The sequence below is a fragment of the Podarcis liolepis genome, assembly GCF_965112155.1.
Source record: "Podarcis liolepis genome assembly, chromosome: 12".
NCBI lineage: Eukaryota > Metazoa > Chordata > Lepidosauria > Squamata > Lacertidae > Podarcis > Podarcis liolepis.
This window is the reverse complement of record NC_139563.1, coordinates 31,278,362-31,305,900: the sequence shown is the minus strand read 5'-3', so window position 1 is coordinate 31,305,900 and position 27,539 is coordinate 31,278,362. Positions and strand designations below refer to the sequence as shown.

General features: G+C 44.7%; 2 protein-coding genes across 10 annotated transcripts in view; both read right to left on the bottom strand.

The window, feature by feature from the left end:
* SCIN (scinderin) overlaps positions 1 to 2,696 on the bottom strand; it is a 49,463-nt gene extending 46,767 nt beyond the window's left edge. Inside the window, exon 1 of the mRNA XM_083467974.1 lies at positions 1,735 to 2,696. Coding sequence (XP_083324100.1) covers positions 1,735 to 2,380 — 646 coding nt within the window. The 5' untranslated portion in view covers positions 2,381 to 2,696. The remainder of the gene's footprint in view (positions 1 to 1,734) is intronic.
* A 12,966-nt stretch (positions 2,697 to 15,662) lies between these two features.
* Positions 15,663 to 27,539, bottom strand: part of LOC310689928 (uncharacterized protein C7orf78) — a 45,563-nt gene continuing 33,686 nt past the window's right edge. For all 9 annotated transcript variants that reach the window (XM_083468506.1, XM_083468505.1, XM_083468504.1 and 6 more), the window contains 4 exons: positions 23,368 to 23,452; positions 20,801 to 20,949; positions 17,690 to 17,770; positions 15,663 to 16,101 (listed from right to left, as the gene is read on the bottom strand). In XM_083468506.1, the coding sequence (XP_083324632.1) occupies positions 15,829 to 16,101; positions 17,690 to 17,770; positions 20,801 to 20,949; positions 23,368 to 23,452 (588 nt within the window). In that variant the 3' untranslated portion in view covers positions 15,663 to 15,828. The remainder of the gene's footprint in view (positions 16,102 to 17,689; positions 17,771 to 20,800; positions 20,950 to 23,367; positions 23,453 to 27,539) is intronic.

Sequence of the window (27,539 nt, the reverse complement as noted above, 5' to 3'; positions counted from 1 at the left end):
ATTTTTGATGTGATGATCTTGATGGAAATGTTGTCCACTATTTTTTTAGTGCTTTGTCATGATTGAGCTCAATATTGCAGTTGGAAAAACAGTGTACAAACATTAAATCAAATTCCAAACCCTACTTAGCCATGAAGCTCACTAGGTTATTTGGGCCAGTCATTCTCTTTCAAGCTAACCAACTTTATAGGGTTGTTGTGAGGATAAGGAGGGAGAAACATGTATGCCACCCTGAACATCTTGAAGGAAGAGCAGGATAGAAACATTATTTTATTTTTTTTAAAAAACTATTTCTAAAAAGAGAGGCAACGTCATTCAGGGCAGTATGGCAAACCTGCCATCTCTCCTGGAAAGAAGCCTCGTACCTCAGTTCCAGAAATGCAGGGACTTAAGGCATTTGCTCTGTACATGCTCAGGAATGCTTTTTATAATTATTATAAAATATTAATTCATAACTGTTTCTTTAAATATGGAGCAGGACCAAAGCAGGGAAAAGGTGACGCTAAATGGGTTGGACCCTAAGACCAAGATTAACATTACCTGCAAGTTCCTAGTATCTGCAAAGAAACAAACTCTTATGTCACCTTGAAGGCTAACAGATTCATTGTAACAAGAGATTCTCTTTTGCATTTATTGTAGGAGGCAAATCTGGTTCCACCTTTCCGGCACATGTCACCTTGGAAGGCACTGGATTTAGCCACATTGTGGGAACCCACAATAAATATGTTGATAATATCATTCTTTCTACAAAGCCACATGTGTGTGTAGAGCTTTAAAGGGCACAAGAGGGCAGGTCCCTGCCTGCGGGGAGTTCACAATCTAGACTGAACGGTGCCATAAGATTCCTCTTCGTAGCACCTACAACAGATATCTGCTGCTTACAAAACAGCTCGGGTGCTGAGCTCCTTTGCAACTCATCTTCTGGAATCAGCATCAAAGAAGACACACACACACACAATCTCCCCGCCAGTACTTTAAATCCTATAATCTGTGCCCCGAAGGAGAAACAGAATTCTGCAGAAACATTATGGCACCAGCTGGGTAACACTGCCAAAACTTTTTGACAGCAAACTCAGGCAGCTGAGAGGAACACTGTCGCATCTGCTTTGCACACGAAGGGACTCAGTTTCAAACCTCAGCATCCCCAGGTAAAAGCTGATAAAGATTCCTGCCTGAAACCCTGGGCAGTGGATGCCTGTCAGTCTGTAACTGAGCAAGTTGATACCAAGCAGCTTCCTAATAATGCGTAGCAGCAACAAGGAAGGTGAGCTTGTCAGGAGCCAACACAGAAGGAGAGACGGTATGGTGTAATGGTTAGAGCACCAGACGAGGGCCTGGGAGAACAGGATTCAAATCACCACTTGGGATTTGAAGCTCATGAAGTTCACCTTGGGCCAGCCACTGTCTCACACCCTAACCTACCTGACAGGGTTGTTGGGAGGATAAAATGGGAACACCCCGCATTTCGACCAGCAGCCGCTTTCCCAAGCGCCCTTGAGCAAAGCGTGAGAAAACATAGATATGAAAAAAGCACCTTCCTGAGCGTGTCAAACTCTCTTGAGTAGAAGAGATTGGCTCATCCACAAGAATTTTTCCAGACCGGCGGGGGAAGCAGCCAAAAACAAAAGCGCATCATGTGGCCCCTTAAAGCCTAGCGGCAGGTGCCGCTAGACCAGGAGGTGGCTGATTTTGCCCCCTCCCTTCTGCCCTGCATCCACCCCCGCTGTCCCGTACCTAGCCAGTAGTGCAGATTGTAGAAGGTGGCGTTGCTCCTCTTGACCGTGTGCAGCACCAAGTAGGCATCGCCCACGTAGAAGTTGCCGTGCAGCGGTTCGGGCACCGGCACCAAATCCAGTTTCTCGATCCGCCAGATCTGCAGCCCAGCCCGGTGGCCCGCACTGGCGAACTCTTTGTGGTACAGCTCTGGGGGCGCCATCGATGCTCCTCCTGCCCCGATGTCAACCAGCGAAGTCCTTCCCGAAGTGGCCCAAAGTTGAGCGTAAAAGCGCACGAGCTTTAAACCCACTTTGCAATTACGCAGCCGGACGGAGTTTGCGAAGCCGGCGCTGCAACTCCCCTGTTTTATGGCACGAGCGCTGCGTTTGCACAGCCAAGGGGCGAGGCCTGTCAGTTCCCCGAGAGGCGGGTCTTGCGGTTGTATCTCTCTCTCCCCAGAGCCGACGGGGCGGCCAGGAGAGGCCTCGCTGCGCCCAGCCCCAAGCGCACCTATGGCAAGGCGAGGGCGCGCGGAGGGCAGGAGCTGCTGCTGCTGCTCAAAGGCCGCTTGTGCGTCGAGGAACCGCAGGAAAACCTCCAAAGTGCTGCTCAGCTCTCCTCTCAATCCCGGCCTTGTTCTCTCTCCTCTTTGGAAGCGATTCATTCTTACAGCAGTTCCAGCCAACGCCTGTCTACAAATCTATATAAAGCTGTCGGGGCCATTTCTTTCTCCAGTTTTAAGGGCCAGGGACGTCATTCCTTAAATATGTAAAAAAATAAGTTTTTAAAGTCTCTGAGCATGCACAGCGTGCTTCCCTTTCCTCTGCCTTTGAGGAGCTGGTGAGGAAAGGATCCCGGGTGGATTTGCAACTGGAGAAAACTCTTCCTTCATCTATCTGTTTCAGAAATGCACACACTTTAATAAATTTTACACTGCCCTGGTGAAGCAGTGCCAACTCTGGTGGTTGTGCCAGATTCAGGGGACAGAGCAAAAGTACAGTGGTATTCCTGTGTGAGAAGAGAGGCAGGGCAAGGTTGATAAAGGGAAACAGGAAGTCAACATATCTGTTTATACATTATACACAAGGTTGTGTACATGCTATTAAAGCAAACCTGAAGGACATTTTCCCCTTTCAAAGAATTCCGGGCCCTGTAGTTTTATCCCCCACTGAGGTACAATTCCCATCAGCCCTTGACAAACTACAGTACCTACCATCTTCTTAGGGAAAGAATGTGTTTTGGACATGCTTGGAAGGTATAAGGTAAAGGTAAAGGCACCCCTGACCATTAGGTCCAGTCATGACCGACTCTGGAGTTGCGGCGCTCATCTCACTTTATTGGCCGAGGGAGCCTGCGTACAGCTTCCGGGTCATGTGGCCAGCATGACTAAGCCGCTTCTGGCGAACCAGAGCAGCGCACGGAAACGCCATTTACCTTCCCGCCAGAGTGGTACCTATTTATCTACTTGCACTTTGACGTGCTTTTGAACTGCTAGGTTGGCAGGAGCAGGGACCGAACAACGGGAGCTCACCCCGTCGCAGGGATTTGAACCGCCAACCTTCTGATCAGCAAGTCCTAGGCTTTGTCGTTTAACCCACAGCACCACCCGTGTCCCTCTTGGAAGGTATAGGGTGTACCAAAGGTCCACCTAGCTCAGTATTGCATACTCTGACTGGCAGTAGCTCTCTAGGGTTTCTGATGGAGGATATTCCCAAGCCATACCAGGGATTGAATCTGGGGCTTACATGCAAGGCTCTGCCACTGAGCTATGGCCCTTCCTCACTCACTGAGGCTCCACACTCGCCCCATTACAATGTATATTGCAGGGAATTATAGGTTGAATTATTTTTGTGGGAAGCTAGTCCATGTCGAAAGCAGTTTGTTGCTTTCCATGAAGGAGCGTCTCCACTCTCATCATTCAGCCTGGACACTGAGGTCCAGCTCCGAGGGCCTTCTGGTGCTTCCCTCACTGCAAGAAGTAAGGTTACAGGGAATCCAAGCAGAGGGCCTTCTCGGTGGTGGAGCCCGCCCTGTGGAACGCCCTCCCATTAGATGTCAAGGAAATAAAGAACTATCTGACTTAGGAGATATCTGAAGGCAGCCCTGTTTAGGGAAGTTTTTAATGTTTGATGTTTTATTGTGTTTTTTATATTCTGTTGGGAGCCACCCAGAGTGGTTGGGGACACCCGGCCAGATGGGCGGGGTATGAGTAATAAATTATTATTATTATTACAGCCAGGCCTCTACATGAAGTGAGAGTGTGTCCCCAGGATCAGCAGCAGCCTTGAGGAAATGGTACATGGTTGCTGACAGTTTATTTTCCCATCTTGTTTGTTTGTTTGTTATCTGCCTTGATTGAATGATATGTCTAAAGTGGGTTATTCAACACCGTATAGTATATCAGTTTGAGAATGGATTGCAGCTTTGGCTTCACCATGCAAGAGTGGATCAGATAAGAGAGGTGTTGAGGAGGATGGTTATTAATATAAATTAATTAAGTTTATCGCCTTCCACACTCTCATGTCAAGGTGATGTACAAGTTACAATTTTAAAAAACACCCAACAACCCCAGTGTGATCAATCTCAGCAGCGTGCTCAATTAAAACATAGAGAGTTCTGAGTGCAATGAATCCTTTCCCCCCCTACTTTTGCACCTGTTAAATATTGGCCCAAAGCAAAGGACAGGAGACTGATAGAAGAAAATACACACACGCACACACACCCCGAGCCCTGTGGCACTCTAAAGATTAATAGGATGGGGGTGGCCTATACTCAGGTTGCATATAGCCAACTTCTTGAAATGCCAAGGGACCCTGTGCGTGTTTATTGCAACAGACTCACAAGATCAGCCCTTTGGGATTCACCAGTAAGAGGAACTAGAGCCATCCTAGGTATCTAACACACCACAGCAAAATTGTGCCTTTTACCCCTGTCCAATAATGAAACTGGCACACTGGGCACAAAAATGTAAGTGCTGTACTCAGCAATTAAATTAAAGAACCTTCCACTTTTTCTCCGGTATTAAAAGAAGGGGGAGAAATCTAAGACAGCATATGCAGCTTGCTAGGAAATCAAATGAGATGCTTTGCTTGCTAAGTTCAGGGGTCAAAGAAGAGTTTGACTGACCATATTGGCAGCTAACAGTATTGGTTTGAAACAAAACACTTAATGGAACAGGTGGGTTTTGAGCCGGGATCTGAAAGAACAGCGAGAGACGACATCGCACGAGGTGAGCTCAGAGGCAGTTTGAAGCATAAGGGGTAGGAAACACAGACTGAGAAAAGTAGACCTTCAGCTGGCTGAGGGTGGCGGAGCTGCAGGAACAAAGGTCACGGAAAGCTACGTATTTGGATATAAAAGAAGGAAGTAAGATGCTTGTTAACAATATTTGCTAGCGAACAATATCAATGCAGAACAAAATGCTTACTCAGCAACTTAGGCTGCATACCCGCTAATCCGTCTGGAAGGCAAAAATGTAGTTTTTCTTGATCTGGAATCGTTCAGGCTTATCTTCAACAAGCTTCTTTCATTCATGATTGATTCTTAATCCTGCCATCTGCAAGGGTGGGTGTGGTTGCTAGTTTTAGGTTGTGTTTTAATATTTTGTTTTAATGTAATATTCTTTAGACTATACGCCACATAGAGTCTTTTAGACTGCTTTGTGTCTTCTAAACTGGTAATATCCTACCTGTGGTAATCCAGCATTTATAATACTTGTTTATAAGTGTTTAGTTCCCCCCACCCCCGCATATGCTAAGTTGTTGAATAAGCAGTTTGGTTTGCACCAGTTCTGTTAGCTACTAATATTGTGAAACTGGCATGCCATATGACCCCTGCCCCCACTGCCAGACCTTAGCAACCATCTGCTGCATATGCTAACTAAGTTTGTTTCATGCTGGAGAAAGTGGGTGTCTTTAACTGCTGACTACCATACTTTCATTTTTGCATCAACTGTGCCAGTTTCAATATGTCTTGGGCAGGCGGCAGGCCTGGGCAGGCTGTTTCTTCCTGTAATATACCTGCTGGGATTGACCCTCACCTGAATCTCATAGCTCTCCTGACGAGTGCTTTGGTCTGCCCACCAGATACCAGGCCCTCTTTTATTCAAATTATGCCCCAGTGTTTTTGTTACAATCCCCACAAGTGGCCCCCGGGCCGGACTTTGGACATACCTGCATTAAATGAAATCCGGTGACATTACGGGGATGGATTTTGTCAGGGGATAGATTTGTAAATCTGGGGACTGTCCCTGGGAAATGGGAATGTCTGGTAACCATAACATATTATCAGGCAGGTGTGGATACACCTTTCACTGCCAGGACCACCTACATCTGTTTTCCAATGGACACACTGAAGGATGCCAGAACTAACCATGAACACCTCCCTTGTTCCCTTATAATGGCAATGGTGCTCACCTGAGAGGTGTCGAGTTTCTGCTGAAAGAAAGCCCTGGATTTTGTGTGCAGCAGAACTTTCAAAGGTTTTCGTTTCTTTACCAAGCTGAAGTTTCTCACCTGAAAGCGGTGCCAGGTGCCAGCACTCAATAGATGCCATTAAGATCTGAGAAAAAGGAAGCTCTGCTTTGAAGATCTCTCAATTGCTGATTGCTACATTTGCAAAAAAAACAACAACCCCACTTTCCCACAACATCCTCTTAACAAGTTATTAGAAGAATGTGACAGAAAAGGGGAAGGCTGGTTCCTCTTACGTGTCCCACCAAAGTGCCTGGGTACCCTCAAAACAGTATGTGTATCAGCACTGCTGCACCCTAAAAAATGCTTCAGTCTCACACCAGTTGGTGCAACCGTGGCAAATATCAAGACTGAGCGGGTCTAGGCTATGTTCGGTGTTTAGTGAAATGGTTGTTTAATTGATTCATCACTCTCTCAGCTTGTAGAGCAACTACCTGGTTGCCTTAGCTCACTTTACTTTTTAGAAACACTGTATTTCAGGCATTCCTGAGATACTTTAGACAGACAATTAAAGCCCACTACTTGCATATGTGCGGAATGCGGGTGGCGCTGTGGGTTAAACCACAGAGCCTAGGACTTGCCAATCAGAAGGTCGGCGGTTTGAATCCCCGCAACGGGGTGAGCTCCTGTTGCTCGGTCCCTGCTCCTGACAACCTAGCAGTTCGAAAGCACGTCAAGTGCAAGTAGATAAATAGGTACCACTCTGGCGGGAAAGTAAACAGTGTTTTCGTGCGCTGCTCTGGTTTGCCAGCAGCGGCTTAGTCATGCTGACCACATGACCTGGAAGCTGTACACCGGCTCCCTTGGCCAATAAAACGAGATGAGCGCCGCAACCCCAGAGTCAGTCACGACTGGACCTAATGGTCAGGAGGTCCCTTTACCCTTTACCTTTACTTGCATATGTAGGCAAATACTGAAGTTGTCAAGAGTAGATTATGGGTTGTTGTTTTTTAAATGACTAAAGATATGCTCAGAGTAGACTGGAAATTACTTGGGAAACATTGCATTGCAAACTCATTGCCTAACAATCCATCCGATGACTGCTTTTGCTATGTGGCAAACTCAGCGCAGGTCCTGACATGCCACATGCTGACAACAACAGGATGGTCCTATCAGTTGGCCTTCTGTTCCTATTGTATCTCCATCATTGACAACGTATTATGACTGCCTTCAAACTGTCAGTATTTTGCAGGTCAGATTCAAGTGCATCCTGGAAATTAGGTGGATTAGAGTGCTCTTTTGCCCTGGTGCAACAAATGTGCTTCTTAAAGTAACCTGAACTTTTTACGGTTAGGAAAGTGAAGCACGGGATGACTAGTGAGAAGTCACAGAAGGGAAGGCAGATCAGAATGCATGCTCAATAAATCTTACCTCCATATAAGCTTTGGAGGAGCTCAAAGTTGTTTTTTTATGATCTGTTTCTCACTCTGATTATAGAGAGATCCCCAAAATAAAAGTCACTGCTAAATACTGGGCTTAACGCATGTTCTCATTAAGAGTCTAGCTTGCATTTAAACCTGGAATTGCCTGTATCTGTCATTTCTTTTACCTTATTTTTCTCACTGCTTTATAATCTAAACTTAAGCCAACTATTGCTCATTATACTCTTCAAAAACACCATTATATGCTTCAGATTGAGTCACTGTTCCTGAGTTACTTTAGACTGTGCTCATTAATGGCCACTGTTTGCATACGCAGCGGAACATTAAGGTCATTCAGAGCAGGTTATGGGGCTTTGGGTTTACAAATGCCTTTAAGAGCTACTCCCTCCAGAGAATTGCACAAGGAAGCATTTATGTATTCTTCCTGCTTTTAATGGGGGAAATGGGGAAAGGGATTTACTGGTCAGCAGGTGTGTTGGCCTGTAAGTCACGTGGCCCTAATAACAGGCTGTCAAATGAGCCACGGATGGGACTGCAATCTTTTGGTCAGTGGTGGAAAAGGAAAAGGAGAAAGCTTTCTGATAGTTGGTCAAAGGGTTCCCCATGCACTCCAGGTCTGATCTTTCCTGAGGTTGCTTGGAACTGTATAGGTGTCCTCTTATGTGTTATCAAAAGAGGAAGTGTGTTTAAAAACCGCACACACGCACACACACACTGAACAACAAGTTTGTAGGCTGTGAGGCCTTGTCAAGTCAGGCTCCAAAGACATTGGGTTTCTAGAACCAGAGGGAGCTGGCTGTCAATCCTAGTGGGACAAAAGCAAATCATAGAATCTTAGAGTTGGAAGGGACCCTGTGGATCATCTAGTAGTCCAACCCCCTGCAATGCAGGAATAAGCAGCTGTCCCACACAGGGATTGAACCTGCAACCTTGGCATTATCAGCACCATGCTCTAACCGACAGAGCTATCCAGCAGTGTAGTCCCAAACAGGAAGGAGGCAGAGATAAGTTCAAAGGCAGCAGTGAAGAGCTGGAGGGGCCAGAGGAAAGTTTCTTAACAGATCTGGGCAGGAGTTTAGGTCCAAAGCAGTCCATGTCTTCACACAGGAAACACTAAAGTTGCATAGACATGTGTTTATTCTACTTTCCCAACTTGTCCTTACAATTTCCACATGTCCACAGAAATGCCTCTTGTGGAGGGGTTTTGTAATGAGTGAAGTGTGTGGGATATGCATTGCACAGGGTTGGACTAGATCATGGGTAGGCAAACTAAGGCCCAGGGGCCGGATCCAGCCCAATCGCCTTCTAAATCTGGCCCACGGACAGTCCAGGAATCAGCATGTTTTTACATGAGTAAAAATGTGTCCTTTTATTTAAAATGCATCTCTGGGTTATTTGTGGGGCATAGGAATTCGTTCATTTTTTTCTTCAAAATATAGTCTGGCCCCCCACAAGCTCTGAGGGACAGTGAACTGGCCCCCTGCTGAAAAAGTTTGCTGACTCCTGGACTAGATGATCCTTGAGTCCCTTCCAACTCTATGATACTATTATTCTGAGTGACTCTAAGTGTGGGGTAGCCAATATGGTGCCTCCTTGATGTTCTGGACTGCAGCCAGCATGGTCAATAGTCAGGTTTGATTAGGAGTCATAGTCCACAACATCTGAAGGGTGCCACATTGCCTAATCGTGTCCTAAATGATCCACAGTGCTGAGGTAACAGGGGTCAGTTTTGTATTTTCGCAGAATGTATAGTGTATAGTGACATAATGTATAGTGATGTCACTTCGATTCCAACAACTTCACCATACAAAAATCCAGAGCAGCCAGACTCCATGAGATACAATCCACAGGGTCTTTTCATAAACAATCCCTGCTGAAGTGAATGGCATCACAGAATCATACATTCATAGAATTGTAGAGTTGGAAAGGACACCAAGGGTCATCGAGTCCAACCCTCTGCAGTGCAGGAATCTCAGCCAAAGCATCCATGACAGATGGTCATCCCATCTGTTTAAACAGAGCTATTCTGTCTGGCTTTCAATTTGAACTTAGCCTGATCTTCTATTCCCCTTCCCTCCCTCCCTCTCCCCTTTTTATGAAGATTATCCGCTCTGGGATCCCACAGCTAATTCTCCCCTGGTCTCCTCGCTGGTCCAAATAGGACTAATTTAGCCAGCTAGCCCTGATGATCATCTAATGTTTATTGGATGGATTTCCCCCCTAAATTGATTTTTGAATTCTGAATTTATTGTTATTCATGTTTTATACTGCATTTTATGCTGTTTTTTGTTGCATCAATTAAGTGTTTTAAATTTGTTGTTAGCCACCCTGAGCCTGGTTTTCTGAACCGGGAAGGGTGGGGTATAAATAAAAAATTATTATTATTATTATTATTATTATTATTATTATTATTATTATTGAAAACTTCCAAGTCGACCACCTCCTGAGGGAGTCTGTTCCACAGTTGAACAGCTCTTCCTGTCAGAAAGTTATTCCTGATGTTTAATCAGAATCTCCTTTCTGTAACTTGAAGCCATTTGTTTGTGTCCTAGCCTTCCCTGTGACAGCCCTTTAGCTATTTGAAGATGGCTATCATATCTCAGTCTCTTCTTTTCAGGCTAAACATACCCAACTCCCTCAACGGTTTTTCATAAGGCTTGGTTTCCAGACCCTTGATCATCTTGGTTGCCTTCCTCTGCACAATATCCTTCTTAAACTGTGGGGCCCAGAACTGGACACAGTACTCCAGGTATGGCCTGACCAAAGCAGAACAGAGTGGGATTAGCTTTTTTAAAAAACAACAACAACAGCATTAGCCTTTTTTGCTGCTGCATCACACTGTAGACTCATGTTAAGCTTGTTGACTTATGATAAGACCACTGGATCCTTTTCACATGTACTTCTAACATGAAATTTAATAGCACCTGGAAAGCTCTGCTTTGCTGGGTGATATGTCCTCTCCCTGCTCTTTGAGTTCCTTTGGAGAAGGGATGGGATATAAATTTAATAAACAAATAAACCCCTCATAGTTTGTTCCCGCTCGACACAGTACACCACAGAACATTTTCACCTTTACTTTCCAACATTTTGTTTACACCACACAGTTTGTCTCTCACTGAACAAATGTGCGAAAGGCGTGATCTTTACCAACTATGATTCTATTATTCTTTAAATAGACACTTCCCTTTAACTTGCCATCACTGCCTGAAGAAAACCACAGGAGTGAGAAGCATCTAGTCTGTATAAACAAATAGCAAACTGAGTTTTCTTCAGTACAGCTCCCCTTGACTGTCTCAAAATCCAAGAATCCAATGTTAGCAGAACATTAAGCAGCAGCTGAGACAACCCTCAAGCTATTTAGAGCACTTGCATTGTTCTGTGATTAAAACTCATGATCATGTTATGATGTAACCATCTTTACAAGCTAAGTGGCCAGAATTAAAATCGTGTTTCATATTCTACCGAGCAGAAATCAGAATGGCTGGTGAGGATAAACTGCAACTGTACAAAGTCCACCTAATTTATTTCCAGTTCTTCTTTTGCAAAGCGTGTTCTCCCTAAAATGAGAGCACGTGTTGCGGTGGGGTCTGCCAACCCAACCCTCTGTTGCCAGGCAGGTAAAGGGGAGCTGGCCTGGGGCAACGATTGAATGGCCAGGTTGCTGAGGCTAATTGCATGTTGCAATGTGGTGGGTGGGACCAAAGGCTTTAAATATTGGGGCACTCAGCTTTTGCTTTCCCTTTCGCTGAGTGTATTGGATCACCCGCCCGCCCGCCCTGAGTTCCAGTTGACCTTGCTATGCCTGTCATGGGGTTGTCTGCCATTGGGGCAGGGGGCTAGTAGGATTTTTGTCCATTTGGCTGATTGGCTGGTGCCATTTGGTTTTTGCCTACTACTTAGCAATTCGTCACAACTTGTAAGGTTTCAGTTAGGCATTGGTTATAAAATTGGTTGGAGGAGGGGTAAGGATAGTGAAATATACTCAGGGTCGCAAAGTGATTTCATGCTCTTTATTCAGCTCATAGTAGTGAGGAGGAAGAATGAAAGTCCCCTTAAAGTATCTGCTTATATACATTATTTACACAATGGGCTGCACATGATTGACTAATTCCGGAATTCTCCTGTAGGCCAATCAGGTTGTGGATTCACTTCTATCTGCAGCATGATTGGGTGGTTCCTGCCGACCAATCATACTGCTGCATTGTTCTAGGACCAATCAGACTGCTGCATTCTGAATCCTATTGTTCTAGGACCAATCAGACTGCTGCAGTTTGGATCCTATTGTTCTAGGACCAATCAGACTGCTGCAGTTTGGATCCTATTCAAATCAGTACATAACAGATAGGCTGGGCCTGCCCCTCCAATGGTGGTGTGGAAGGGAATTCCATTAAAGGAATCCAGGGGCTTGCCACGATTTCGTCCAATCCCTGAAATGGGACCAGGGCCGGCAAGCCCAGGGGAGCAGGTTGGGTGAGCGGTGAGGGCCTGTGACTCAGCTCCATTGCTCCCCAATATTGTTTTCCCTTCACTGGCTTCCGAGGGAGTTCAGAAGTCAGTTCTGTCCCAGGTGGGGGGACAGATAGTCTTAACCAATGCCTAAGCGACCACTCACAGATTATGTATTTTAATAAAGTTGTGGCCAAAATTATGCCAAAAACCTTAAACAAAAATTATGTGTGGATTGTGAATTGTTTTGAGGGGTGGCTTGGGGACCTCGACACGCAACGGCTTTTCCCATAGTATTTTGCAAAATGGATGTCAACAGCGAGTTTAGACAAGACATGCACAACAATGCCAAACTGCTTCAGAGCCCAGGAGCCTCTCTTGCTATAAAAGCCCTCTGCAAACTTTCAATTATTGTGTTTCCATTTGAACAAGACAGGAAATGAACTGTTCTACAGCTCTGTCTTGCAAAGGAAAGGACAGATTCAAATTCCATTAAACTCAGCGCTTGGTCTTTCAACTGATTTCAAAGGGATCAAGGCCTCACAAGGACAGTCAAGCAAATTGGATCAGAGGCGAGAGGGACAGGTCTATTTCCAAACTGTCTCGAGTGGCATTTACAGAAGATCTGGCTCTGTCTTCTAGGAATAGAAAGGAAAAGAGTGTTTACTTCCTACCCTCCAACATGTTTTAAGGTCCTGAGAGAAGCAAGCATTGTATGCTAAAGAGTGGGCAAAGCAACATTGCCTAAAAGCTTTCCAGTGCTAAGGAAGATCCATTCTGCATCAAAGCTTTAGATGGTTCCTGTTTCCAGATATTAATAAGCACATCTCCAAAACACAAGGAAATTCCTGTTCTGTTTCTGATGGCTATTTTGACTCCAGGGAACAAGAGGAAGCTGCCTTGACGTTAGAAAGAGAGAGAAAAACTACCGCCGTTTTCAGAGTTATGTAACAAGCCTAATAGAGCAAACAAGGATCCCTGTCAAAAATGTGGATTATCGGTCCAAAAAGCTACGTGACTTGTCTTTAAAAAACCTCATTCGTACTGTTAAAAATACATGCAAGAATTTAAGGCCTCATCTCATGGGTCATGAATGCCAACAAAAAATACTTTGAATGGGGCACAAAGACCATTGCACAAGATGATCATGACAACTTGTGATGTGTCCATGTAACAAGCTGACCAGTCATCTCCATTGGGGCAGCTACATCATTTCAGACCCTGGACTTAATGGTCTTGCTGGGGTGGGGGGAGTGCGTGAGGGGGAGCGAAGCACACACTGTTTCATGCTTTACGATTGCTTCTACACTCCTTAAGAGTGTTACAGCAAAAACAACCGAGAGCTCTTTTTTAAAAGAAATACTCTGAGCATGTGCCCAGTTGTAGGTCCAGAGTATAGCCTGCCAAATGGTGAAATGTGGGGCAGCCCCGTGGTCATCATGGCAGCTATGAAGCAACCCCAGAGCCAGTTGCCTTGGCATGGATGTTGATGTCCCCCAAAACCAGCAGTCTGGGAGTCCTCAACACAGTTTTTTGAGACCAGCTCAATAAAAGAATGAAGTGATCTTCATTGAAGAACCTTGAGTGCTCTTTATAGTTCAATAAAGAAAATCTATACAGTCAGGGCCAGATTTAGGTTTGATGAGGTCCTAAGCTACTGAAGGTAGTGGGGCCCTTTATATGTCCAGCTGTCCTTTGTCAACAACAAATTCTTGCTGTTTTTTGTGTTGAATATATGCTATATGGTAATTTATGGACCTAATAGGTATCTAAAGCCATTTGCACATGTTGCCATGCAACCAGTCCATCTGTAAGCAGACCCCTGTGTTGCAATATAGACAAGCTGAACAATATAACAATAACAATGGCACTAAACACTATTATAGACTAATACAAATGATCAGAAATTACAACCAAAGTCTCTAAATCTTCTTCCCCAGTTGCAGTAGAATAATTCAAAAGTTTGATATATACATAATCTGTCACCAAATATCGCCGGAACAGAGTTTCCGGATAACCAATCTGTTTCGTTCAATGCTTCATCAATTCTTCACCAACCAGACTTGTAAGAATTAATATGAGAAGGATGCAGTTCAATTTCTTAACAAGCCAATCTTACATGTAAGCAAATATAAACGCTGTAGAAAATATGCTCTGGATCACTGGTCATATGATACTGTAGTCACTGAAGCAACCAGTCCATGCAGAATGTAGGCACCCTATATATAGAAATGAGCAAATCAGTGATATTTTAGGGAGCAGGCTAGCAGGAGCATTACTTACATCATGGGAGCCTACACAACACAAAACACTGTTGCTGTAGGTAGGTTTTATTTTGTTTTTTTATCTTATATTTCGGAAATGTGCATCCATGGTTTCCCCCCCCTTTAAACTTTTTGGGGGCCCCCAAGAGAGTGGGACCCTAGGCTATAGCTTGTTTAGCTTATATGTAAATCCGGCACCGTACACTGTGAACATCTTTGTTGTTCCCCTGCAGTAAGCACTGAATGGACTCGAGGCTTAGAGACAAACAGCAACCGCTGACACAGTCTTTCGTTTGGGTGAGAGCTTTTTGGCGCACGTGATGTGCTTTTCCAGGGAAACCACCTTTATACTCATTCATGGAGCTGTGAGAATTTTTTTCAGCAGCCTGGCAAATGCTGTGTCTACAGTGTGCTTCCATACGCATGGGACAGATAACACTCATTTGTGGCAGGATCGTTTCCCCTTTGTTTTTAGATGCATGCATCCTATTGCCTTTATGTGACATGAACTTCTTTTACACACCTGCTTGTGTGCTCATGCATGGGCTGAGTGCATATGCACCTGCATTTCTGTGTGGTGTGTTGGAGTGACAGCTGTGGCCACGCCCACTTCAGCCACACCCACCTTTGCTTTGGCCACACCTTCTGTGTGGGCATGTGCCCACTCTCGGAAGTTGGCTGTAAAGAAGAGCTCTCCCGCTGAAAAAGGTTGCCAACCCCCATATGAAGTAGGGCATATCAAATGCATCTGATCCAAACCCATCTTTATATGCTGTATCAAACAACATGTTCAAATCTCTGAATGTGCTACACAAATTCATGCCTCAAAGGCATACCTAGTTGGGATGAAGGATGCCCATTCTGCTCCAGAAGCCATTAACTATCGTTGCAATCAGAAGCCTGTGTGAAATTATTCTGTGAGGGCACATCAACTTTCACCTGTTTCTAGCCTGTTCCTCTGATTTCACATACTGTGTGCTTCTGTTTGCTCGTTCTGCTGTGCTCAAAGCCTGTTTCTCTACCCCACACTGGTACAGGTGTTGTGAAGCACCTCATGTGAGACATGCTTCGTAGAATCATAGAGTTGGAAGGGACCACGAGGGTCATCTAACTTAACCCCCGCAATGCAGGAATCTGAGCTATCCCAGAGCTTTCACACCATCACGGTGTAGATTCTGCAGCAGGCCAGTTTGTCTTCTCCAAAGGAAGTTCTACTTCATTCTCACAGTATTAACATATATATATATATATATTGCTAATTTCCCCCTATTTGAATACGGATTGGTGGTTTTGATTTTATCATTTTTAGCAAAACACTCCTGAGTGCCATTAGATGTGGGAGTGTATTATATAGAGAAAACCACCCCTTGCTGCACTTGTATGTATGTTTGTTTATTATTATTATTTTTTACAATTATTACATTCACTGTGCTAAAGAGAGGATGAGATTTATCGTCCTGCAATACAGAACCCTACTGGCACTAGAATAGCAGCAATGAGCATAATACAGTCTAGGTATTTACTGAGTGTTCTGTGGTCTCCCCCTCATTATTTGCACCTCAGTTCCTCGACACTCTGGGCAACGCCACTTGGCAGCAAGAAGCCCAAAGGTTCTGCTTTTATATGCATTGACAGTTGCAACCCCAGTGTTGCCATAGGTGGTGGCTGAGAGAGCCGTCCTTTTTGCAGGCTTTTTTCCTGCTGCCTGCCGGCCTGTTGCTGCATCTCAATATCGCTCTCAGTGGAAACAGCTGTGCTTGGCGTTTTCTGCCTCAGCCTAGATGCAGCTTTTCTTCTGTCCTGGGCCTGCTTCTGGGCTGCCTGGAAAGCAGGGAGGAAAAGTCACAAAGGGTCAACATCCATATCTAGAAAGCCTGCCTAATTTCGTTCTCTCTCGCACACACAATGCTATAATTCACGGGCATTCGATGAAGCCAACATTTGGGCAGATTGAGGACATATAAAATGGTACACTGCTTCACGCAGAGTGCAGTTCAGCTGTGGAACTCATTGCCACAAGAGGCAGTGGTAGCCACCAACTTGGAAGGATTTAAAAGAGGAACGGACACATTCATGGAGGAAATGGCTACCAACCAGCCACAATGCTTGTTCCTCTTCCTCCACAGCTGGAGGCAGTAATGCTTCTGAATGGAAACCACAGGAAGAGGAAGTTCTCATGTGCTCAGTTCTGGCTTGCCAGATTCCTATAAGGCCACTGTGAGAACAGGAAGCCGGACTAGATGGGCCTCTGGCACGATGCACAGGGCTCTCCATATGTCCTTATTTACGTGACCCATGAAGGCTGCAGGGGGATGCGGGTGGCGCTGTGGGTTAAACCACAGAGACTAGGACTTGCCGATCAGAAGGTCGGAGGTTCAAATCCCCGTGACGGGGTGAGCTCCCGTTGTTCGGTCCCTGCTCCTGCCAACCTAGCAGTTCAAAAGCATGTCAAAGTGCAAGTAGGTAAATAGGTACCACTCCGGCGGGAAGGGAAACGGCATTTCTGTGCGCTGCTCTGGTTCACCAGAAGCGGCTTAGTCATGCTGGCCACACATACCGGAAGCTCCCTCGGCCAATAAAGCGGGATGAGCGCCACAACCCCAGAGTCAGTCACGACTGGACCTAATGGTCAGGGGTCCCTTTACCTTCACCTTTATGAAGGCTGCAAGTGTGTTCCTGGAGCACGTTGCTCACTTCTTCTCAGTGGAGGCTGATCCATTAGGGCAAGTTGGGTGAGTCTATTAGGGTCAGTCTGTCCTCAGTCAGCCCCCATCCACTTGTCTTCTTACTTAGAACCAATCAGGAGGTGCCTGTCATTGGCTCTGACTCTACCTACTGCTGATCTACCAGCCTTCCACCTGAACAGTCCCAAGGACAACTAGCCATCACAACAACTTCTATCCTAACTTTCCTTCAGTTCTTCCCCTGATGTGGGGAACCTGTGGCTCTCTGTGTCTTGAATGGAACTGGTGGGAGTTGTCTAAATACAGTGGTGCCCCGCAAGACGAATGCCTCGCAAGACGGAAAACTCGCTAGACGAAAGAGTTTTCTGTTTTGGAGGTGCTTCGCAAAACGAATCTCCTATGGGCTTGCTTCGCAAGACGAAAATGTCTTGCGAGTTCCTGCGGGTTTTTTTCCCTCCCCCCCTTTTCTAAGCCGCTAAGCCGCTTATCAGCTGATCCGATAAGCCGATAAGCCGCTAAAAGCCGCTAATAGCGCTAATCCGCTAATCCGTCAAAGGGCTTGCTTTGCAAGACGAAAAAACCACTAGACGAAGAGAATCACAGAACAGATTCTTTTCGTCTTGCGAGGCACCACTGTATTCTCTGTACTTTATACCATAATAGTTCCTTAGAGGGGAATAAACTGTTTTAAAACTGGGTTGCTAGATTTCATGAAGGCAACTTACCTCTTTCAACCACAGCTGGCTTAGCGTTTCTTCTACACGTTCCAGAAAGGCACTGTGTGCAGCTCGTTGGCTTCTGTGCCTCTGAAGACAAAATCATTAAAACAATATAAGAAAACTACTGACGGGCATGGTTTTAACCAAAAGGGGATTCACAGATATCAAACATCTTAAAACGAAAGGGCCTTGCTCTGCAGCTAGGCTTTATAACATAAGCATAGCCTGAAGGGAAGATACATAACATTTACTGGCAAAAAAGGCTTTAGCTGCAATAATTGAATACCCATCCAAATTGAATATCATACAGACACCCATTTACTAGTGAGGATATGTACTCAGCCTGTTTCAAGTGTTTTTAATGCTAGTGCTTCACAGTTGCCAAATATGATGAGAGCCTGTCAAAAAACTTTCCCCAGCAGGCCTATCTCCTCACATATCTGCGGTTGCCTGTGAGGAACACTGGCCTCAGCAGATATAGCCTAACAACAACAACAACAACAACAACAACAACAACAACAACAACAATAGTTGTTTTATTATTTATACCCTGCCCATCTTGATGGGATTCCCCAGCCACTCTGGGTGGCTTGCAGCATATCTAAAAACATAATAAAAACATCAATCATTAAAAATCTCCCAATATAGGGCTGCCTTCTGATGTCTTCTACAAGTTGCTAAATTCTTTATCTCCTTGACATCTGAGGGGAGGGTGTTCCACAGGGAGGACGGCACTACTGAGAAGACCCTCTGCCTGGTTCCCTGTAACTTCACTTCTAGCTGTGAGGGAAGACCCTTAGAGGAGGACCTCAGTGTCCGGGCTGAGTGATGGGGGTGTAGACGCTCCTTCAGGCATTCAGTACATGCCTGACATGAAAATGCAAAGGGGTTTGGGGAGAGTAGGTGCGAGCAAACTAGTTTTACACCATCCCTGTCATCCTCCATTTGCCTGGAAATAAGCCCCACTGAATTCACAGGGTTTACATCAGAGCAGACATGGTTCGTACTGGGGTGTTAGCAATCCATTTATGTAACAGTGGTGGCATGTTTGTGTTTTGGCGCTATTTTTCCTGCAGTTTCTTGGCAAAGCCGAAGTTCCTGAAAGCCTCCATGATGTGTGCTTCGTTTCAAGCAATTGAAGTCCCTTCAACAACAACAGGAAGCACCTCATCCAATCATCCATACAGAGGACTGGCAAGATTTGTACTGTGATATGATTTCGCACAATGCCTAAAAATATGCCATGTGTTTTTTAAATTTAAAAAATCAAGCTGAACACAGAAGAACAAAAAGAGAGAGGAAGAAATAAAATAACAGAAAGCATAGGCTGGGGGCAGCAGTAAACATCTGAACTTACAGGAGGGACAGGATAATGTACAGGGCACCTAACCAGCAGCGAATCATGGTGGGTCGGAGGGGCCCACTCTGAATCACACTAGGCCAGGTGTAGGCAAACTCAGCCCTCCAGATGTTTTGAGACTACAACTCCCATGATCCCTAGCTAACAGGACCAGTGGTCAGGGATGATGGGAACTGTAGTCCCAAAACATCTGGAGGGCCGAGTTTGCCTATGCCTGCACTAGGCAGATGCAGAGCCTAGGAGACTCCAGAAGGCAGCCCTTGCTATTTCCTCCCTAGGGGAGGGAGGAGAACAGCAGCACCTCCTATTAGCCAAGAGAGACCACTATAGAGTTGGCATGGGGGGTGCTACCAAGAAGGCAGCAGACCCAGCTTCCAAGGAGCGCACCGCAGTGGGCAATGCATGCCTTGGAGGCCAGATCTGTTGCCCCTGTGAATTCTGCCACCCAAGGCAGTCACCTCCCCTTGCCTCATAGGTGGGCTGGCCCTGCTTTGCAAGAAAAATATCTGCCCATTATTTTCTATGTGCTCTAAAAAGTTGCTAAACCAGGTTCTACATCAGAAAGTTGGGTTCTGTGCTGCCCAGCAAATGCTGGCACATGAATACATGCATCTGTGATTATACCTACTTTGTGTAGCATCTAAACAAAGCAGGAACAAATTCAAGCATTCACCATAAACGACATAATCTTAGTATGTTGTTCCCTAAAGTGACTAAAAATTCTTAACTGATATCTTCATAGCTACGATCCAAAACTTTGCATGTGCATACGGGCATCCTCACCCAATGTCAGGGAGGCCCCGCATTCTATATGGGGCATCAATGGGGAACCTGTGGTCATCTAGAGGTTTTTGGATTCCATCAGCCCTGGCCAGCATGGCCAAAGTTCAGGAATTATGGGAATTGTAGTCTGGAAACATCTGAAGGGTCAAAGGTTCCTTATCCCCAATACAGCATATCTATATCAGGGAATCAGATGGAAGTCTTACTGGTTACAATGGAATTTTCTTCCACATATATTAGCGCTTATAATTTAAGAGCATTTGCAGCTCAAGTGATATCAACAGTAGGCAAGATTCTACATATGCTATTACACTATTTGCCAACATGCATTTGAATCTCCAAGACTAGCTCAGGAAAATTACGCCTCCCACATTCTGAAATGGCTCTGGCTTGTTTCCGTTTAAAACAACACAAGAGTCATTCATGCCTCATTAGGAAAAGTCTATAATTTGTCAGAAAGCCCAAGTCGCTTCTGATCCCTGGAAAACTGGGTGAATCTGTTCCTTTCAGCCTGCAATGTAGCCAATGTACCCAAGGTTCTACAGTATATATTTTGCTTTTTCTAAAAAAAAATATTTTTTTTTACAAAGTATCCCCATATCTGATGGCGTAAAGCAACACAGTGTCATTCATGGCATTTTGCAAGAGAAACAGTTACAGTTTTCAAACAAAACTATAAATAGCAGCAGGCCTACAAATATCTTCCACCTGTGAGAACCTGTTTATGAGACAGACATTTAAAAAAACAACCCACAGCCTGTCTTCTAATTATATCACCTTAGGTTAGAATCTGGCTAGCTATCAGCTTTGCAGAAACTTCCAAGTACTCCAGCAAAGCAATGCCCTTATTTTATTTTACTTTCTTTAAAAAAAAAAACAACCATTCAGAACACCCACAGATTTCTATTCCAAATATGAGCTCAGTGGAAGAAGATGCGAAGAAAGGAAAGGGAATTATGGAGTGTTGTACTAACTGTGAAGGAAACAGGTTTAGTAGGCCAAGGCTCCTTTGGCAGAAGTAACTTCGAATCCCACTTGAGTTCTTGAGGCTTGTAGCAGGTGGTGAATCTTTCCTTGGATCGGGGCCCCCCCTTTTCTTCTGTGAGAGGATGGAGTCCGTGGACTGAAGAGGGACAGCAAACAAAAGGCAGTTTGGGCTCAGAATCCGTATTGTGCATTGCTGCTGAAGGGAAAGGATCTGAAAGTGCATGCAGCACAATCCTATGGTGTTTGCTTGGGAGTAAGTCCCACAAGAGCCAGTGGGACTAATAGTATTGCAGCCAAAGCAACTAGCCAGTTTTAGGGGAGCCACACTGGTCTGGCTGCCCTGGGTGCCAGTAACCGCAAGGGGTGCCACAACAACTATGCAGAAGGGAGCATGAGAGGGGGGGTTTGTGCGTGCCAATTTTTAGCATTGCACAGAGTGACACAAAAAATTGAGAGCCCAATGTCTGCCACTGTAACTATTACTAGATTTTGGGAAGATTTATTAAAGGGTGCGATGTTGGATTACTGGTGTGAAAGTGCCTGGCGATTACCTTTAGTATAAAAGCGTACATATAAATTTAAAGTAACTAGGGGACAGCCAGGGGCCTTCTCTGTATTCTAGTCAGTGCCTGGTAAAACAGTTTCATTTAGGCAAGCCTACCAAGATAGGTAGAACATCAATATAGGTTTTATTCTGGGGTGGAGTTGTTGTTGTTTGCTTATTGGTGGGTTCCCCCCCCCCAAAAAAATATTTTGAATAGTTGTTCTTAACTTTTTTTTTTACTGATAATTCCATTGTTTTACTCATTTTGCAAACCACATTAAAATTATTTGCTTTTATACTCAAGTGCCATGTATATCTTAATAAATAAAGGATCAGCGGCCAGAGTTGCACCAGGCACATCATACACCTGTGCCGCTTTCTGTATCCCATTTACCTAACAGGTGGACACATATTCGCATGAAGTTTTGTAAATGCAACAGCAGGTGTTCGGCCTTCTGCCGAGTTTGCTGCTCCATAGATCACAACCAGTTAGCGTAGATGTTCAGTTCTGAACGCGTCTTATCAGTGCCACTTACACATTCTCCAGAGCACCTAGCACACTGCTAAATGGCAACAGCATGGTCAAATATGGCAAGGAAAATTCAACTGGGGTATACGAACAAAAGAGGAAGATTTGGACTGCCCTAGTCAAGCTTCACAATCACCTGCTTGTAATGATATGTTGACTTTTGAGTGTTATAAACAGTCAAATGAGAATCTTAGCATTAATGTTTTGTGTTATAAATATGCCAGAAACTAACCTTTAATACTATTGTTCCCTGAAGGAAATAATGGCTGTTGTGAGGGCCAACTACTTAATATGTCTGCTTAATGAAGATTAATACTATCAGAGTTTAACAATAATAACAACAACAATAATAATTTGTTGTTGTTGTTGTTGTTGCTACCTCACCCATCTGGCTGGGTTTCCCCAGCCACTCTGGACAGCTCCCAAGAGAATATTAAAAACACAATAAAACATCTAACATTAACAACTTCCCTAAACAGGGCTGCCTTCAGATGTCTTCTAAACGTCAGGTAGTTGTTTATTTCTTTGACATCTGATGGGAGGGCGTTCCACAGGGTGGGCACCACTACCGAGAAGGCCCTCTGCCTGGTTCCCTGTAACTTCACTTCTCACAGTGAGGGATCTGCCAGAAGGCCCTTGGTGCTGGACCTTAGTGAATGATGGGGGTGGAGATGCTCCTTCACGTATACTGGACTGAGGCCGTTTAGGGCTTTAAGGTCAGCACCAACACTTTGAATTGTGCTCGGAAACATACTGGGAGCCAATTGCAACCCTCTTTAACTTCCAGGATTGGTCAGCAGGCGGTTGTACTACATGATCCTCAGGGTCCCTTCCAATTCCATGAGTCTACGATTCTATTATTTATTACAGGGATGAGGAGCCCTTTTCAGCTTATGGGGGCCGCATTGTCTTGTGGGCAACCTTCTGAGGGCTGCAGGCCTGTGGGAGGCAGGGCCAGCAGCAAAAGTTGGTAGAGCAGCAGACATTAATGTTACCTTTATAGAATCATAGAATTTTAGAGTTGGAAGAGACCCTGAGGATCATCTGGTCCAAACTCCTGCAGTGCTGGAATAGGCAGCTGTCTCATGTGGGGCTCAAACCTGCAACCTTGGCATTATCAGCACTGTGCTCTAACCAACAGAGCTATCCAGCGCAATTATACCGTAGGCCGCTAGACAGTATATAGCGTATCAACTCATACACCCCTATCTATCCTCCACCCAAGTAAGTAAGAAGCATTATCAGATTTCAAGGACATATTTCAGCCAAGGAAGGAGGGTGCAAAGCAGGAACAGGAGGAGGAAGCGCAGCCTGGAGAGAGTCTTGAGAGCCACATCCCACACCACACCCCATGCCCAGCACAACACAACACAACACAAACTTCCCAATCCAAAATATTACTGAGAGAACATGATGTTCAATGTTCCTCTGATGCACGAAACGGGTGTCATACCGACTTCTGAAGATCAGCGTGGACTTACCTTTGCTTAAACACTGGGATTTCAACTTTAGATTCAGAGGGTCTCTGGCATAGCTGGTCACAAAATTTGGTCTATCTGGCTCATACTGCACAGGGAAAAACATGGAGAGGGAACACCTGGATTTGCTGCAAACAACTTGGGAGCAATGCTTTGGCGCTTGTCATTCTTACTGCCCATTCACAGCGACTTCCTTGTGGATATAGCAAACAGGGTTATTTTATTTTATCTTGCCATGCTTCTAAATTTTTTTAGGTTTGTCGAGCTTTTTTCACCTCCTGCTGTGGCACTGTACTTTTAAAGCAAAGGCTATACAGATAGATATACACCACACATTTAAAACACAGGACTTCCCCCCAAAGAATCCTGGGAACTGGAGTTTATCTTTCACATTATGACAATTCCCAGCATACTCACAAGCTACAGCTCCCAGGATTCTTTGGGTGGGAAGGCATGTGTTTTAAATATACAGTGTGTACATAGCTTTAATAAGTGAGCTGTTCTTCATTTCTTTCATGCTGCTGTTTTTAATGGACTTATAACCCGTATTTTGCTTTATTTATTTATGTTACTAGGGTGGATTTTGGGGGTGGGGTTTTTTGTATTGTTGTGTTTCAGTCTCGAGGTAACATCGGGGTCCTTTTACGGCACTAAGGTGGTACCTTGGTTTAAGAACAGCTTAGTTTATGAACAACTTGGATTAAGAACGCTGCAAACCCAGAAGAAGGTGTTTTGGTTTGCGAACTTTGCCTTGGAAGCAGAACATGTTCTGTTTCCTGTTGAGTGTGTTCCATTTGTAAACTGAGTCCCCTGCTGCTATGGGAAAGCACACCTTGGTTTAAGAATGCTTTGGTTTAAGAACAGACTTCTGGAACGGATTAAGTTCATAAACCATAAGACTACCACTGTAGTCTTCAACTAGTGGGTGGCAGCCTGATTTAAGGTGGGTGGCAACAGGAGCACTGCAAATATGTGGTAAAAGACTAAGAAATAGGTCTCCAAATGCATGTTTGGGGTAAAAGTGGGTCATGGGTCTGAAAAGGTTGAGATTCTCTAAAATAAATAAACAAACAAGAAGTGATCCTGGAACCGGACAGAGCTCATTTCTTGCCACATACTCAGTTGTTAAACTGCTCAGCTAACATCAATAAAACTGATTTGTAAACTTCTGAGGCTCTCAAAAGTCAACAGAAGACACACAGCTGTCGTTAATAATATACAGTCACTTCCTGGTTTAAGGCAGGAATAAGTTATCCAGTAGGTTTAGTAAGGAAATGCTAATCTTAGCTTTTCAAAGCACCTCATCTCCGTATACACATTCTTAACCGGTTCTGCTAGTAAACACCTGCCCTTTGTTAATATCATAAGGTTCACATGTGACCACATAAGCAGGGTTGTCTTTCAATGAAAAAACCTTTTAAGTCAGGTCTGAGGACCCATTTCTGCTTGGGGCCACATTTTCTTTTAAGCAACCTGCTGCATGCTAGTGGTACATGAGATGAGAGGGGAAAGTAGGAGAGCAACTAATCTAAAGTTTACCTTTGTATGGTAGGCTACTTCCTACACGTATTCATGCACCCTTCTCTGTCCTTCATTGAAGTAAGGGCTGAAGAACATATTCCAGCCAGCCAGAAACACTCATATGGGCATAGGAAGCTGCCTTCTGTTGAGGAAGACTGTTGGTTCATCTAGCTCAGAACTGCCCTACACCTCTGCATCCTCCAGGCAAAACACTCAAGAAGGGTGCAGATCCAGTGAGGGGTTTGGCCTGGGAAGGGGCGAAACCTAGGAAGAGTCCTGAGGACCAGGTGGAAAGGCCTCCTGTCCTAGCTGCAACCTTAAATGTTCGGTGTGATAAAAGTAATGATATTGGGGTTTTTTTTAATACCACAGGGAGGGTTAACCTGTTAATTTGTGTTGTGGTTGAATGGAGAAAAACAATGAAATGCATTAGAAATGGCTGTATTAGACATAAGATAAAGGTAAAGGGACCCCTGACCATTAGGTCCAGTTGTGGCTGACTCTGGGGTTGCGGTGCTCATCTCACTTTATTGGCCGAGGGAGTCTGCGTACAGCTTCCGGGTCATGCGGCCAGCATGACTAAGCCGCTTCTGGTGAACCAGAGCAGCGCACGGAAACGCCATTTACCTTCTTGCCGGAGTGGTACCTATTTATCTACTTGCACTTTGACATGCTTTTGAACTGCTAGGTTGGCAGGAGCTCACCCCGTCGTGGGGATTCGAACCACCGACCTTCTGAGCAGCAAGTCCTAGGCTCTGTGGTTTAACCCATAGAGCCACCCGTGTCCCCAGAAATAGCTGTATTGGACATTAATGTGCCTCTATAAAATAATTTAAGTCTCATGAAAAAATCCAGTCACCAACAGAGTACCATGATTGAAGATGAAGATCTTAATGTTTAAAAAGTTTCTGAAGAGCCCTGAGGCTTCAAAGACATTTTTCAAAGGCTAATATAACCACATAACCCAACTACACTATAAGGAAAAGATAAATGTGATCCACATCACTGAATTCATTTGACCAAAGCATTTGTTGCAATAGTGCCATCTTGTGGAGACACTAAATTCTATTGCTTGTGTTGTTTCTTGGTGTGTGTGTGTACTTTATAGACCAGGCATAGGCAAACTCCGGCCCTCCCGATGTTTTGAGACTATAATTCCCATCATCCCTGACCACTGGTCCTGTTAGCTAGGGATGATGGGAATTGTAGTTCCAAAACATCTGGAGGGCCGCAGTTTGCTTATGCCTGTTATAGACACACAAAACAGAAATGATATAGCTTCTGTGTTATATAGTTAGGGATAGGTGAAACTGTCAATTTAGGGTTCTCTCATTTTCTCATTTTTCTAATATTTATTTTGGTCCTTCACATTAGTTTATTTTTTTTAAGTCCTCGTGAAAATTCATCAGCATTGTAGCATACAATTTTGCCCAATATTGACATTTTTGCAAAGCAGTATTCCTGTTGTATGTTATTGTCTTTCATGGTTTTATATGCATGCTTTCCTCTAGTACATGCATTTTTTTACATATTCCTTGGCCGAAGAAGCACACTGCAAAATTTGGAGAAATGCAAATTTCAAAGGATGGCTGTGTTTTGATTCATGTATTATTTCGGGAAGTGTGAATTAGGTAGGTTCACCTTTCGAGGAGAATGGAATCAAGTCCTGTCCCCCCCCCCAATCCCTATGTGTAAAGGCAGAAGGAAAACTAAGCTTTAATGGTAGATTTCTAGGTGAGTTGAGTTAGATTGCAAGGGTTTCTGACGTCTGGCTCCTTAAGAAAAGCATCAAATGAAAATATGTGCCTCTCTCACTGCTGAAATGAAGAAAACTTGTGGGGGACAGACCAGGATTGAATTTCTGTGAGAAACCCACCCTGGTGATAAAAGCAAATTACTGGGCCAAGCATGTTCTCAGAAGTACCCTTTAGCCTTTTTCAATTCTATATGTACATCTGTCTGACTGAGCCACTGTGTAAACACTTGGCTCCAACTTGTAGATCTTAGAACTCCAGTGGTACCTCGGAAGTCAAACGTTCGGAAACCAAGGCGCGGCTTCTAATTGGCTGCAGGAAGCTCCTGCAGCCAATCGGAAGCCGCGGAAGCTGCATCGGACGTTTGGGTTCCAAAGAACCTTCGCCAACCAGAACACTCACTTCTGGGTTTGCGGCGTTCGGGAGCCAAAACGTTCAACTCGCAAGGTGTTCGCGAACCAAGGTACGACCGTATAGTGAAAACAAATAAAGAAATAAACCACCCCAAACAGTCCGTCTTGGCTGGTTGTTGTTGTTTGCAGGTTATTCTGCAACATGCCATTGACACAACAATAATGCATTTGTGGTAGATTTATGCTGTGGACCATCCCCAGGTCATTTTGCTTTATTAGTTGCTCTGTGAAGCTTCCCTGGTGTTAGTTACTATTGCTGTCTGGAGGGACAGTCTTGCGCTGCAGCACAATGAAAGCAGGAAAACAATCAAACAAACCCGGAACATTTGTAGTATGAAAAGTTAAATGTTTTAAGCAAGAAGTCATGGGACATGCATTGACTGGAAACAAAGCAGTATGTCCACCCCAAAACTGTGTAAACGGTATTGAAAGTCAGATTGTGCATAAATGTCCCAATACATCTGGGGCAGCACAAAGTAGATTCCAG